Genomic DNA, 14,701 nt, shown 5'->3' on the forward strand with positions numbered 1-14,701 from the left:
CTTTTATTTCCTCCACCTGTGGCCTTACTCACATGTCGACTCCTGTTCTTTAACTCTGCCCTTCATCTGGCAACTCTGTGCATGGGCACACTGGGAACAAGCTCCAGCTGTTCTTCTGCCCCACAGATGTCTGACTCTGAAGACAGCTGATAACTGGCATACAGCCCTGCCCCCCACTCTGCCTCTGACACAGAGCCCTCAATAGAGCCTTCCCCCAGACTTCAGGACTGGCCCATGTTTCTCCCCAACCTTCTCACTGTCCGAATCTGCTGCCAGCTCTGATGGCTGATGGCGGGCCACAACAAGGTCTTTGTGCCCTGCCTTCAGGGGTAAAATGCTACCGGGTCAGGCCAGTTCTCCCAAACCAGTAGTAAAAAAATGCTACTGGTTCCCAGTTCTGGTAGTAAAAAAATACTTTAAAAGGTTTTTTTTAAAGTTCTGACGATTACTCGTTGCACAGCTGATCTTTGGAACTTTAAAAAAAAAACGTTTAAAGCATTTTTTTTCTACAGGTTCTCTGGAAACGCAGGGGTGTGGCGGGGATCCGTTTTTGCTCCCAGCAAGCTTCCCTGAGGCCTGCTGGGCCAAAAACAGGGGGTGGGGGGTGCTGAAAAGAAAGAAGAAAGAGAGAGAAAGAGAGAGGGGGGGAGGGGGAGAGAGAGGGAGGGAGGGAAGGAAAAAGGAGAGGAAGGAAGGACTACAAACATGACACTAGACACAGCTTCAGAGGATAATCCAGTGCTGAAAGGGACCTGGAGGTCATCTAGTCCAACCCTCCTCCAGCAGGACATTGTTAAAGTGATTTTCTGTCTTTTGATCCCCAGTTACATGACTACATAGCCACGCCCTCCCAGTCACATGACCCCCCCCCCCCACAAAGCCACACAGAACTGGTAGTAAAAAAATGTAGATTTCACTATTGCCTGCCTTCCTCTCTGTTGGATTGCCAACTCACACGCAAGGCTTTGAATTCCTTTCCCAAAATACCATACTAAACCCTGATGGATCATGTCTAGCTAGAAAAATGAATAATAGGAATATATTCAGTTCTACGTATATCCTTGACAACCACAGGTAGTCCTTGACTTACAACAGTTCATTTAGTGACAGTTCAAAAGTAGAATGGCACTGCAAAAAGTGACTTATGGCCGTTTTTCCACATTTACGACCGTTGTAGCATCCCCATGGTCACTTGATCAACCTTCTGACAAGCAAAGGCAATGGGGAAGCCAGATTCACTTATCAAGCGTGTTGCTAACTTAACAACAGTACTGATTCGCTTAACAACTGTGGCAAAAAAGGTCGTAACATGGGGCAAAACTCACTTAACAAATGTTTCAGTTAGCAACAGAAATTTTGGGCTCCACTGGGGTCGTAAGTCAAGGACTACTTGTAAAGGTTCCCTTCGCACATTATGTGCTAGTTGTTCCTGACTGTAGGGAGTGGTGCTCATCTCTGTTTCAAAGCCGAAGAGCCAGCGCTGTCCGAAGACGTCTCCGTGGTCATGTGGCCAGCATGACTAAATGCCGAAGGCGCATGGAACGCTGTTACCTTCCCACCAAAGGTGGTTCCTATTTTTCTACTTGTGTTTTTATATGTTTTTGAACTGCTGGGTTGGCAGAAGCTGGGACAAGTCATGGGAGCTCATTTTGTTACGTGGCGCTGGGGATTCAAACTGCTGAACTGTTGACCTTTCTGATTGATAAGCTCATCGTCTTAGCCACTGAGCCACCGCATCCCTCTATCGACTACCTGCAATAGGAACATATTCAGTTCTGTGCATATCCTCCAGAACTATATTTCACTTAAATTTTCAACCAGATTGAATTCAACAAAATCCCAGTAGAGAATCCAACCAAGCTGTGGGCTTTCTTCCTGTAAGATTTTTTTCCTCTCTTAACTTGGGTCTTTTCCCCTTTCTCCTTTCCCTGATTTTTCTCTTGGCCACCAGTTACTTGTTGATAGCTTACAGGGCATCCGCCAGGCCTCATTTTTGCTTTGTGGGAATTGGAGTGTTCCTGTCCGCCCTGCCCTTTGCCAATCCCTGAGGGGAATTTTCCACAGTGGCTGCTCTCGGAGGCTATAAAAGACCAAAGCATGTGCTCTTAATTGAATGTGCAGCATAAAAGATGTAATTGGTTCTGCTTGATGGGGATCCAGCACAGAATAATTTTCATCATTATTAATTTAGGGCTTTCCCCCCTTCCTCTAAAGCCCATCAAAAATCAAATGAAGGGTTAGTAAATACTAACGCCGTTCAAGTATCCTGCGAGGTTTCGCGGATATCGGATAGATTTGGGGCCGTGTCCCAAGACTTTTACGCTCTTCGTCCCTTACCTGTCTTTATTCCCTCTTCCAAATTCTGTGAAGCCTGAAGAGCCATTCCTTAGCTCTGTGATGGCAAACCTATGGCACGCGTGCCTGAAGTGGCACACAGAGCCATGTTGCCTGGCACACTTGGCGTTGCCCGTTCTTCTTCTAAGTTTCTGGCGTGCATGCACACATGACAATCAGTTGGCCTTTCTGGGTATGGCAGTGCCAAAACCTGGAAGAGCTGGTCTTCCATTTTCTGGTGTGATCATGCGCACTGGCCAGCTGATCGTCACACATGTGCATGGACTCCAGTAATCAGACGACTGGCTGGGCACTGCACATGAGTGCACTGGAAACCGGAAGTTCATTTTCTGCCACGCGCATTCCCCCTGGGCAGCTCCTATTCCAGGTTGCGTCTCAGATGAGCATGCATGCACGCCCTTTTTGGCACTTGGTGCTGAAAAGGTTTGCCATCACTGCCTTAGCTCATGGACAGGGAACATGTGGCTACAGATGTTGCTAAACCTGAACGCCCTCTTCATTATTGGAAAGAGGGCAAGTTGTACTCAGCAACATCTGGATATTACAGTTTCACCCCATTGATCACTATCATATTATTTCTTCCATTCCCACATTTTTATTTCTTTCATTGGATTTTAAGATTGGCATTCTTCAATGTAGGTCCATGCATCATGATGCTATGTTGATCTGTAATTTAGTATAAAGTCTTCCTGACCGCACCCAGGTAGTGTGAAACATGGTTTCAAGAAGACGTTTCCCATCACCACTTTCTGGGCTCTTTGATTTATTTGCATTATTGGCCACTCTGTCCTACAGCCAGGGGATTTCCTGCTGGGCGTTTATGTAGACATTAAATGAGTTTGGCCCTGGTTAGCTTTGCAAAATCAGCCAAGGTGACTCGTTAGTTGCAAAGTCATTTCCGACCCATCATGACCCCCCAAGCCTTCCTGCCCTCTACCATCCTCTGGAGTCCATTTAAGCTCACACCTACTGCTCCAGGGACTCCCTCCAGCCACCTCCTTCTCTGTCGTCCCCTTCTTCTTTTGCCCTCAATCCTTCCCAGCATGAGGCTCTTCTCCAGCAAGTCCTTCCTTCTCATTAGGTGGCCAAAGTATTTGAGTTTCATCTTCAGCATCTGGCCTTCTAAAGAGCGGCCAGGGTTGATCTCCTCTAGGACTGACCGGTTTGATCGCCTTGCAGTCCAAGGGACTCGTAGGAGTCTTCTCCAGCGCCATAGTTCAAAGGCCTCAATTCTTTGGCGCTCAGTCTTTCTTATGGTCCAACTTTCACAGCCATACATTGGAAGTGGGTAAACCATAACCTTGACTATGCACACTTTTGTTGGCAGGGTGATGTCTCTGCTTTTTTGTATGCTGTCTAGATTTGCCCTAACTTTCCTCACCAGGATCAAGGGTCTTTTAATTTCTTGGCTGCAGTCCCCATCTTCGGTGATCTTGGAGCTTGACTACATGATGCCATTTGGTTGAGCATATATATCATAATAACATTATAGTAAATATTATAAGGGCACGCTGCAGGAAGAAGATTACATGTCCTTACCAACATTACTCATAAATATATACAACCTCTAAGCTACCTGATCTGTATTTCACCTTGCAGTGAGACTGGTGGACCGAGGAATTAACTTTAGTAACAGTTAATGATGGAAACCAGACAGGAAAGTTCCTCCATACACCTTTACCATCTTTATGAAATCCCCTCTATCAAAAACGTCTATTTTAAATTACCGGTTACTTCTCCTTCATTTCACTTCAATATTCCCGCTGTCCCTTGACGAAGCATCTCCCAGAGGACCACACACCATGATAAATACAGCCCAGATATAATTGCAGCATTAAAAACCTCCTCAGTTCTGCTCCATATATTCTGCCTCACAGAGAAGGGGACTCCAGGACACGTGTGGCGAAAACCAAACCAGAAAAGCTGGAAAGAATTGAAAAGAAAAGGGAGATGGGGAGGAGGGGAGAGGAGAGGAAATCAAGGTAGGTCATGTGGATGTTAGTCCCCTTGCTGTGCCTGGAGTTAATTCATCGGCTTAAATCAAGGTGAAGTGAGGCCTCTTCATAACATTTTGAAAATAGCCAAAACCTGATCACAGCTAGAAAAAAAAAAATTATGTACCCTGGAGATTCCACTGGCATTTAAGTGCTGTAGTCTTTTTTTCCTCCCTGGTTCTGATTGGTAGGTTTCTCTGAAGAACCGCATAGAGACTGAATTTAAGGCTTACAGTTTTTGACATAAATACCACTGAGCGGTGGCTCAGTGGCTAAGACGCTGAGCTTGTCGATCAGAAAGGTCGGCAGTTCAGCGGTTCGAATCCCTAACGCCGCGTAACTAAGTGAGTGCCCATTGCTCATCCCAGCTTCTGCCAACCTAGCAGTTTGAAAGCAGGTAAAAATGCAAGTAAAAAATAGGGACCACCTTTGGTGGGAAGGTAACAGCGTTCTGTGCGCCTTCGGTGTTTAGTCATGCCGGCCACATGACCATGGAGGCGTCTTCGGACAGTGCTGGCTCTTCGGCTTTGTAACGGAGGTGAGCACTGCCCCCTAGAGCTGGAAACAACTAGCATGCATGTGCCAGGAAATCTTTACCATTACCACTTATGCAAGTTATAAAGGTGGAGCCATTATAAAGGGGGGGGGGGGACACATATGCAGAAAATATAATTGCCAGCTTAACTGCTTTTTTCTCTGATCAAGGAGAAACCTGCAGAAAGAATTGCTCTAATTCAACTCTCTGATTTCCCTAGCCAGCAGGATGGTTGGGGAAATTCTGGGAGTTGAAGTTCAGACATCTTTAAAAATGCCACATTTGAAAAACACTGCTCAAATTCATTCTTTGTTTTTGTTGTCCAGTACTGGTATTGGTATACACATTGTGCAGACCAACTCTTGTGATTTGCAACCATGGTTTATGCCACACTGCAACTCCAATAAACCACGTCCAAACAATGACTTAGCATGGTGTACAAAGCAAGCCAGTGATTCTACTGAAAGGCCTCTTACTATATTTCTTTGGAGGTGGTTCCATTTGGATTGTGGCATTGAGTAGGTGCCTGCATTCAATGGCTCCTTCCAAAGGACACAGTTCTCTGATCATCTCTGGGTATTTGATTTCTTATATCACTGGTCCCCCCCCCCAAGCACATATGTCCTTTCCAGGGATGGGCTTCAAAAATTGCAGCAATGGGTTTGCTGCCCCATTGCTGGGTAGGCATGGTCATGGTGGGCATAGCCTAGTCAGTCTCCTGCACCACTGTGAGGGGGGGGGCATTTTTCGCCCTTCCCAGGCTCCGAAGGCTTTCCTCATTCCGTCAGATTTGGATGCGTCTAAATAGGAAGCCTGAGGGACGTGGCGACTCAGCTCAGCTTGTCAATCAGAAATGTCGGCGGTTCAAATCCCTAGCGCCACGTAACGGAGTGAGCTCCTATTACTTGCCCCAGCTTCTGCCAACCTAGCGGTTTGAAAACATGTAAAAATGCAAGTAGAAAAATAGGGTTCACCTTTGGTGGGAAGGTAACAGTGTTCCATTCACCTTTGGCGTTTAGTCATGCCGGCCACATGACCATGGAGACTTCTTCGGATAGCGCTGGCTCTTCAGCTTTGAAACGGAGATGAGCATCACCCCCTAGAGTTGGGAATGACTAGCACATATGTGCGAGGGGAATCTTTACCTTAAATAGGAAGCCTAATTAACAGAAGACTGGCAAATCAAGAGATTAAGAAAACTATAGGACTCCCCACCCAGGTTTAAATAGCTTTCTCATTTCCTTATTCCCATCCTCAAATCCTGAGAGAGGTCAGAGAATGAACAAGGGAATTGTAACTGTTTTTGAATATTTTGGGTTTGATCCTTATGTCTATGGAGATTCTCAATCATCCAGGTCCCAAAAGTGGTTTTTCTAAAAGGCAACTGGACTTTCTTGGTTTTCTTGGCCTTTTGGGAAAAGCACCTTGGAGGCTATGATCCTTATGTTTGTATAGCCGCAGTTTAAGTGAAGGGTTTTAAATTGGAGCAAAGAAAAAGTGACAGCTCCATCTAATCTCTCTCTCTTTCTCCCCCAGTACTGGAGGCATCTGGCGATGTGGCTTTATACGCTGGCATAGTGGTGGGCATTTTCATCTTTGTTGTTATCTTGATGGCTGTTGGGCTGGTTGTGTACAGGCGAAACTGTCGGGATTTCGACACGGACATAACTGATTCCTCTGCTGCATTAACAGGAGGCTTCCACCCAGTTAATTTCAAAACTTCCAGAAATGGTAAGATCCATCGTGCTTAGCTTTGAATTTTGCATCATGTGTTTGTGTAACCTTCTGTGTATTGATGAACCTTCTTAGACAGGCAGACAGAGGTCAAATCTGAGGTTTGAACTGATGGCCCCTGTTCTTCTTTTTTTCAACCTGGGGGTGAATATGCTTGATTTCTTTATACAACACAGTTTCCATTAGAACAATAAGAATATTAACAAAAGAGATGAAGTAAAATAGGGGAGGGAGGAGGAGGAGGAGGATCCCATTAAGTAAAAATGTCCATAATTTCATATGATTATGAGACAACCTTCTCCTTCCATTTGTACTAAACAAAGTCTGATTGTCCGTGGCACGACAAAACCGCGCTCGACTAAGCCGCATCCGGTTAAACCGCGTCGCTGACGTCATCAACAGGGCGACAACAGCGAGCGCGGAGAAAGAAGGGTGCTTTAAATAGCGCTTTGAAAGCAAGCCGATTCAACTTAAGGTAAGGGTTAGGTTTAGGGTTAGGTTTAGGATTAGGTTAAGGGTTAGGTTTAGGGTTAGGTTAAGGGTTAGGGTTAGGGTTAGGGTTAGGTTAAGGGTTAGGATTAGGTTTAGGGTTAGGTTAAGGGTTAGGTTTAGGGTTAGGTTAAGGGTTAGGTTTAGGTTTAGGATTAGGTTAGGGGGGTTAGGTTTAGGGGTTAATTTTAGGTTTAGCGTTTACAGCGTACTTCTGTCTCCGCGCTGTTGTCGCCCTGTTGATGACGTCAGCTACGCGGTTTCGTCGAGCGCGGTTTAGTCGAACGCGGTTTTGTGGTGGAACCCTGATTGTCAGACCGGTTCACCTTACATTGCTGTAATGCCAACTTCCTTAGATAAGTTTTAATAGATAAAGTGCCTCTTTTTTCTATGTATCAGTTTTCCTAGGAGAAATTTGTGTCATTGCTGCAGAAAAAAAAACCTTCAAGGCAAATCCATATATATGGAATGCCTCAAGCAATTTCAACCAAACTTGGTATACAGATGACTTACTATCTGGAGACAAATACTATTTTTTTGGGGGGGGGGGAAGACATCCCAACATCCCTCGGGGTGTGTGTTCTGTTAAGATACAGCCTGTTGTGCCTTACATGGATTCTACTGTACTGTTGTAAAATGGCCTCTAGTGTACAGCACAGTGAAGTTGCTGTGGTAATGGCTTCACAGTGCTCCACAAGGGGACTCTCTCTGGTAAGGGGGAAAATCCAACATTCGAAATTTGGTCTGGACATTTTCCCCCTATAAATAAATACCCAGGCAACGCCAGGTTATTGGCTAGTATGAAATAAAATAGCTCCTTTCAACCTGATGTCCCGAGTATGTTGGACTGAAGACCCCCATCATCATAGCTAACATTATGAAGGAAAATGTAACCTAAAATATCTGGAAGGCACCAGATTAGAAAAAGGCCAGTGTAAATAACTGCAGGCTAGTTCATTGCATCAGATTCAGATTCCATCTGATGAAATGGAAAAGTCCCAAAAAAATTCTGACATGATCAATATGTTAGCACTGAAAGATTCTAAAGAACGCTGCTACGTTTTCTATCTCTGAGAAATATTATAAGATAGGAATTAGGTGTTTTAGTAATTAATGAAACATATGCTTGAATATGCTGTTGGCATAAATTCTATGAACTGGATAAAGTTAACAGATATACAACTGAATATTTAGTAGCTTGTTAAACTGATCAAAGCAAAAACTGCCAGTAGAGCATCACCCTTTCTACTCTTCGCTGTTTTATGGCAACAAATTTATTATTGTCCATTGCAGTGGTAATCAAAGTTCAGTATTGATTTACTATTTAGGCAAGGTTCCCCCCCCTAACACATTACCAAGATGAAAATAGTTGCGGTTAATTTAATGTGTGCTTTCTTATTATATTACATTTTCCTTTATTGAAAATGCTTACAGGCTATTAAACATTTTTCTGCCTTCATTTTCAGATACCCCCCAGTTGCTCCACCCTTCAGTGCAGCCTGATCTAACTGCCAATGCCGGTGTATACCGTGGTCCTATGTATGCCTTGCAAGATTCCTCTGACAAGATCCCCATGACCAATTCTCCGTTGCTCGATCCGCTCCCTAATCTCAAGATCAAAGTGTATAATTCCTCCACAGCATCCTCCTCCACTGGGATGCACGAAGGAGCAGACTTGTTAGGAGCCATGCCCCCAGGCTCCTTCCCAGGGGACAGTCACAGGGATAACCATTTCATGAACCTAAGAAATAAAAGCATGGGCTCTCAGCAGCTGCTGACTCTGCCTCGAGATCCTGGGAATAGTGCCACGGGGACATTCGGCTGCCTGGGAGGAAGACTCGTCATCCCTGGCACAGGTATGTAAGGGAATACATTTTTCGCCAGATGGACATTCAATCCAGTGATGAAGCCACACTCCAAGAGAATAGGAGAACAGGCTATTTCAGAGCCATGATGTCAGGCCTGGAAGCCCTCTTTTGCACTGGGCCTTCAGGCCTGCCCCATTTCGTGCTGTGGGAAACTGCGATTGTATGGAGCTGGGGAGATATATAGTCACAACAACATTCCAGAATGTTAAGGACATTCTGCCCTGTACCTGGAGGGGTGTGACTGGGAGGCATCTCCAATTGGGACGGTGCTTGGATTGGACCATGTGATGGGTATGTGGGTGCTGGGCAGGGGCTTGGACTTTTATTTGGGTGGGGAAAACCTGGAAGCTTTCAGATTCTGGTTTCCCCAGATGTGCCAATATGACATCTCTAGTAAAATGGAACTTTGAGGAACTTCGAGCCTCGGATTCTTATTTTGGGGTGTTGCTTGGAAATCTGGCACGTGCATTGATTAGTTATGGGACATAAAGTCAGTTATAAGGTTTCCTCTGCCCTGTCATGTGTGACTCTAAGGCAGGGGTCTGCCTTTAAGCATGGAGGACTTCAACTCCCAGAATTCCCCAGCCAGCGCGCCAAACCAGCAGTAATGCCGGCAGCAACCCACTCCTGACTAGCATATACGGTATGTGCGAGGGGAACCTTTACTTTAGTTCAAACTAGCTCATGATTGACCTCAGACAGACACTGAGAATACAATTGTTGGGATTATTTAAGTCATTACAAGAAGTTCAGCAAAAGATTTTTGACTGCCAGATAGTTAAAAATAGCTTCCTCCATTCCATGGACTTTTTTTCAAATAGATTGGAAAAAATAAATGACCATGTACAGCATTAAATGTTATGATAAAAATATTTATACCAGAGGCATCCTTCTTAAAGATAATTAGGACAGTGTCTATAGTCACCATCAAAGATGTAGCTACTAAAACAATTGTTAAGCCACATTCATTTTTTCAGAATAATTAGACATAGTTCCAGTGGTGGGATTCAGCCAGTTCGCACCTATTCGGAAGAACCGGTCGTTAACTTTCTAAGCAGTTCGGAGAATCGATTGTTGGAAGAAATCTCCTTTTGTTTTTTTCCACTTTTACAGGGCTAATCCTGTAAGGAAGGCAGGAAGGAAACATTCCGGTGTTGCTTCTAGCCTAATCTTTATTGCCCTGCTTACAGAAACCATCTCTCTGGTTAACCCTTATTACATTGTAACAGCTAAGGCAAAATGTCCATTGACCTGAGTGACGTTGAGTTGGCCACACCCACATGATCACATGACCACCGAGCCACGCCTTCCCAGCTGGTCATTAGGGCAGAGAACTGATTGTTAAATTATTTGAATCCCACAACTGCATAGTTCCCCATATAAGGTCATAGCCAAAAAAACAGCATATGAACTTGCTTGGTGGTTTCCTGGGAGCTACAGTGATTGTAGGATGGGTCAGTTGCAACTTATCCTGACTTCTTTCCTGCAGCCCAATTCAGGAGGGCGAACAGATCCATTAGATATTAGTTATGAAAATACAGAAGAATAGGAGAGACTGTATAAAGTATCCTATGAAATTAAGAATTATATCATAAAGCTGTGGAGAGATAGACGTAGAATGATGCTCCAGGAAATGGTCTTCGTTATTTCACCTATTACTTCTTCTTTTTTTTCTTTTGCAGGTGTGAGTCTGTTAGTGCCACATGGAGCAATTCCTCAGGGGAAGTTCTATGAAATGTATCTGATGATCAACAAAGCAGAGAATATTCTGTAAGTAGATCAGATCATGTATCTTGTCTTATTTTTTTACTCTGACCTCCCTAAGCCTAAAAGTGATATCCAATTAAAGGATATCCAGGTAAGGTTTCTTTTTATTATATTGTTTTAGAACAGACTTCCCCCATCTTCATACATGCATTTTCCTTCAGATATTAGCATACCAGACTAGATTCAAGGCAATCTTTCACATAAGTCTCAATATTCAAAATTATCTTACTCAGTTCCAACTCCTAACAAAAGAAATTAAAAGTGCAGATAACCTACTGTATTTTTCGGAGTATAAGATGCACTGGACTATAAGACGCACCAAGATTTTGAAGAGGCAAAATCCATTTTTGGGCCCATTTTTGTCAAAGAAAGGGCATGAATAGACTTTAGGAGGCTTGTAGAGTGCTCCTGGGTGCTGGGGGGGGGGGGGGGGCGAGCAAAAAACGGCTAGTTTTTCACTCATTTTTGCTCTCCTCAGCCCTAGGAGCATTCTGGAAGCCTTCGAAAGGCTATGCACGGCCATTTTTGCAAAGGGGGTGGGGTTTCGGGAGGCCAAAAATGTAGTATTCAGTGTTTAAGACGCACCCAGATTTTCACCCTCTTTTCTGAGGGAAAAAGGTGCATCTTATACTCCCAAAATATGGTAGGTGGAAATGTCTGTGCATCTTATAGAGTGAATGTTGCCGAAGCCCTGCCCACCTGCCAGCCCCCACCCTTTGGCCTCTGCCTCCCAGCAATTTGCCTCCTTGCGGCAAACAGGCTGTGCTGAAGTTGACCAGGCTTTTTTGCTGCAAGGGGGCAAATTGCTGGGAGGCAAAGCCAGATATTTTTTTCTTGTTTTCCTCCCCAAAAGCTAAGTGCGTCTTATAGTCCGGAGCATCCTATAGTCCAAAAAATACAGTAATCCCTCACTAATTGGTTGCACAGTCCTTTGGCTATTAGACATATTCTGCTCCTTTATGCAACAGTTATACTACTACTACTACTACTAATTTCCATCCAAGAACCATAGCTACAATTAGATTGCTTAAAAACACCCTTTCCCAACTACGTGTCTTCCAAATGTATTGAACCAACTCCCATTGCATGGCCTGGAGTTGATAACATCTAAATGGAAAAAGCTGCTAGCACCTTACTGAAATCATAGGATTCTTTCTGAGTTGAGTTTAGGCTGATATTATTTATTTATTTGTATCCCACCTTTATTAGTTTTACAAATAATTCAAGGCAGCGAACATGTCACAATACCCCTTCGTCCTATTTTTACAACAACCCTGTGGCAATGGTGGCTTCTGGACGGTATGGGTGTATTGATAGTAGCTGGGAGCAGCAGCCACCGTACCAGTATGGTGGCTTGTTTGGCCACCCGCCCGCCTGTGTTTTATGACCGTTTATAACGTGACCGGCCAATTGTACATGCGTGTACAGCATGTGGCGCCTGTGCAACCACCGCCGAGCAGCTGGGTGTTGCAGAGCGGTGGTGTGTGCATACATGCACAGCGTGCGTGCCCGACCAGAATGCCCGGCCCTGTGTGCAGCGTACCGGTTGCGACGGGATCCAAAACCCACCCCTGCCCTGTGGGCTGGGATGGGCTAAGCTAAGCACTACGTAGCCACATGTATTCAGCAAATTAGGTCAGAAAAGTGCTTGGGATAAAGAAAAGAAAAATGAATCAGGGCAAGAAAAATTAACAATATTTATTCACTTAAATATGATGCTACTTTAAGAAAAAGAATATTTCACATTTTAAAAATAACAGAATGTTACATGTGTTAACAGTTGTGAACTTCAGTAGGTATGCATTAACTTCAGTATTCCACTCTGTCTTGTTCCTGCTAAAGAATATGGAGTCCAGATATCCTTTTGCATTTTAAGCAGAGTTCCACAGAGCCAACAAAAGTATCTTGTGTTTGTCCTTTCTAGCTTTCCCTCTGAAGGCAACCAGACAGTACTGAGTCCCAGAGTGACCTGTGGTCCTACGGGGCTTCTCTTATGCCGCCCAGTCATCTTGACTGTTCCACATTGTGCAGAGGTCACTTCCCCAGACTGGATGTTGCAGTTGAAAACCCAGTCCCACCAAGGACACTGGGAGGTAAGCTGAATTAACCAGAGAAGTAGATGATGATGATGATGATGATGATGATGATGATGATGATGATGATGATGATGATGGTGATGATGATATTGGAATGAAGTCCTATAGAAGAAGTTGTAGTGTTCAATGTATGTTGCTTCTCCGAACAGCATGGTGGTCTAGTGGTGAAGACACTCATCTTCCACTCGGCAGGTTGAGAGTTCAATCCTCAGTAGCAGCAGATATTTATCTCCTAGGACACAAAGAAAAAAATGTCTGCTGCAAACTCCGCATGGCATCAGGAAGGGCATCCGGCCAATAAATGCTCAGTTCTATCCAGTCGTCTCAACTCTGGATCCAGCCTATGGGGTGCTTAAATCTGGCCCATAGGGCCAGCCTGGAAATAACAAAAGACTGTGTCTCTGGCAGCCAAAACGGGGCACGGGTTTTGGTATTAGTATTTAGCAGTTTTATTCCTAATTCTAGATCCCCTGTAGTTATGAAGAAAACAGTCTTCTACTGCCTCAGCCAGCATGGTCAATATTCAGGGATGAAGGTGATTGTAGTCCTGCCACATCTGGTAAAGCCAACTCAGAAAAGATCAGCATTTCTATTCTATTCTAATACAGCAGTATTAAGTGTGGCTAGAAAGTGTAATATTGGGTAATAACATTAAAACCAATGTATTTAGTAATATTAATACCATAGTTTTGGACTATAAGACGCACCAGTGTGTAAGGCGCACCAAGATTTTGAAGAGGCCGCCAGGAGCACTCTGCAGATGGGCTGAAAATGGGGTGTTTTTTGCAAAAAAAGGAGGCCTTTTTGCCTTCCCTCAATCCTGCTGAAGCCTGCAGAGTGCTGCTGGGGATTGAAAAAACCATCTCTGTTTTTGCAAAAAATGGCCTGTTTGACACTTGTTTTTCGCTAATATGGGACGCGGTGGCGGGGCTTCGGGGGGCCAAAAATGACTGTATTCAGTGTATAAGACACACCAACATTTTCACATTCTTTTGGGGGGGGGGAAGGTGCATCTTATACTCCAAAAATTATGGTACTTCCTGCTGGCATAGCAACTCAAAATTTAGATAAGAATGATGGAAACTCCTACATTCATAACCCTTCAAAACACGACAGACCGCATTTTGCAAAGCCACTGCCATCTCCAAAATATAGGACATGTCAATCAACAAAGTTTGCTTAACTCCAAAATTAAGTTTTCATTTTAGCTTTTCTTATCGCATTCAGTCCTTTCTATTTTTAAGGTACCCAATTTGTACAGCTCTCGTAATTGGGGAGGCAAATGTTTAAGTAGTTACTCGTTAAAACAGGCACCCAGGTGGAACTTACAATGTTTTTAATCTCTTCTTTACCCCGCTTTCCTCCTCCAGGAAGTTGTGACGCTAGATGAAGAGACTTTAAACACACCTTGTTACTGCCAGCTGGAACCCAAGTGCTGCCATATCCTGCTGGAACAGCTTGGAACGTACGTCCTTGTGGGAGAATCCTATTCTAGGTCGGCCATAAAGAGACTGCAGCTGGCCATCTTCGCTCCCACCCTCTGTACCTCATTGGAATACAATCTCAAAGTATATTGCTTGGAGGACACACCTGATGCTTTGAAGGTAACGCATAGCTGAGGTTCTTCCCCTCCTCTCTCCTGTCAATAAATAGCTCATACTTTTCTTGTACGTACACACTTAGACGAACAGATGAATGTAGGTTTCACCATGGCCTCCTCCATCTGGGGGTTCTCCCAGTGTATTGCATTGTCATTCCAGACTTCCTAGTCCATTGCTGGCTGGGTGCGATATGAATTTTATGACAACTCACTTAGAGCCGTGATGGTGAACCTATGGCATGTGTGCCAGAGATGGCACGCAG

At 44.4% G+C, this 14,701-nt stretch overlaps 1 protein-coding gene across 1 annotated transcript in view; it reads left to right on the forward strand.

The window, feature by feature from the left end:
- The window catches only part of UNC5B (unc-5 netrin receptor B), a 76,012-nt gene that overhangs the window by 47,589 nt on the left and 13,722 nt on the right, over window positions 1-14,701 (forward strand). The window contains exons 9-13 of the mRNA XM_032232224.1: window positions 6,421-6,615; window positions 8,574-8,963; window positions 10,658-10,745; window positions 12,667-12,835; window positions 14,209-14,442. Of these exons, the coding sequence (XP_032088115.1) occupies window positions 6,421-6,615; window positions 8,574-8,963; window positions 10,658-10,745; window positions 12,667-12,835; window positions 14,209-14,442 (1,076 nt within the window). The remainder of the gene's footprint in view (window positions 1-6,420; window positions 6,616-8,573; window positions 8,964-10,657; window positions 10,746-12,666; window positions 12,836-14,208; window positions 14,443-14,701) is intronic.

Source organism: Thamnophis elegans, chromosome 15, assembly GCF_009769535.1.
Source record: "Thamnophis elegans isolate rThaEle1 chromosome 15, rThaEle1.pri, whole genome shotgun sequence".
NCBI lineage: Eukaryota > Metazoa > Chordata > Lepidosauria > Squamata > Colubridae > Thamnophis > Thamnophis elegans.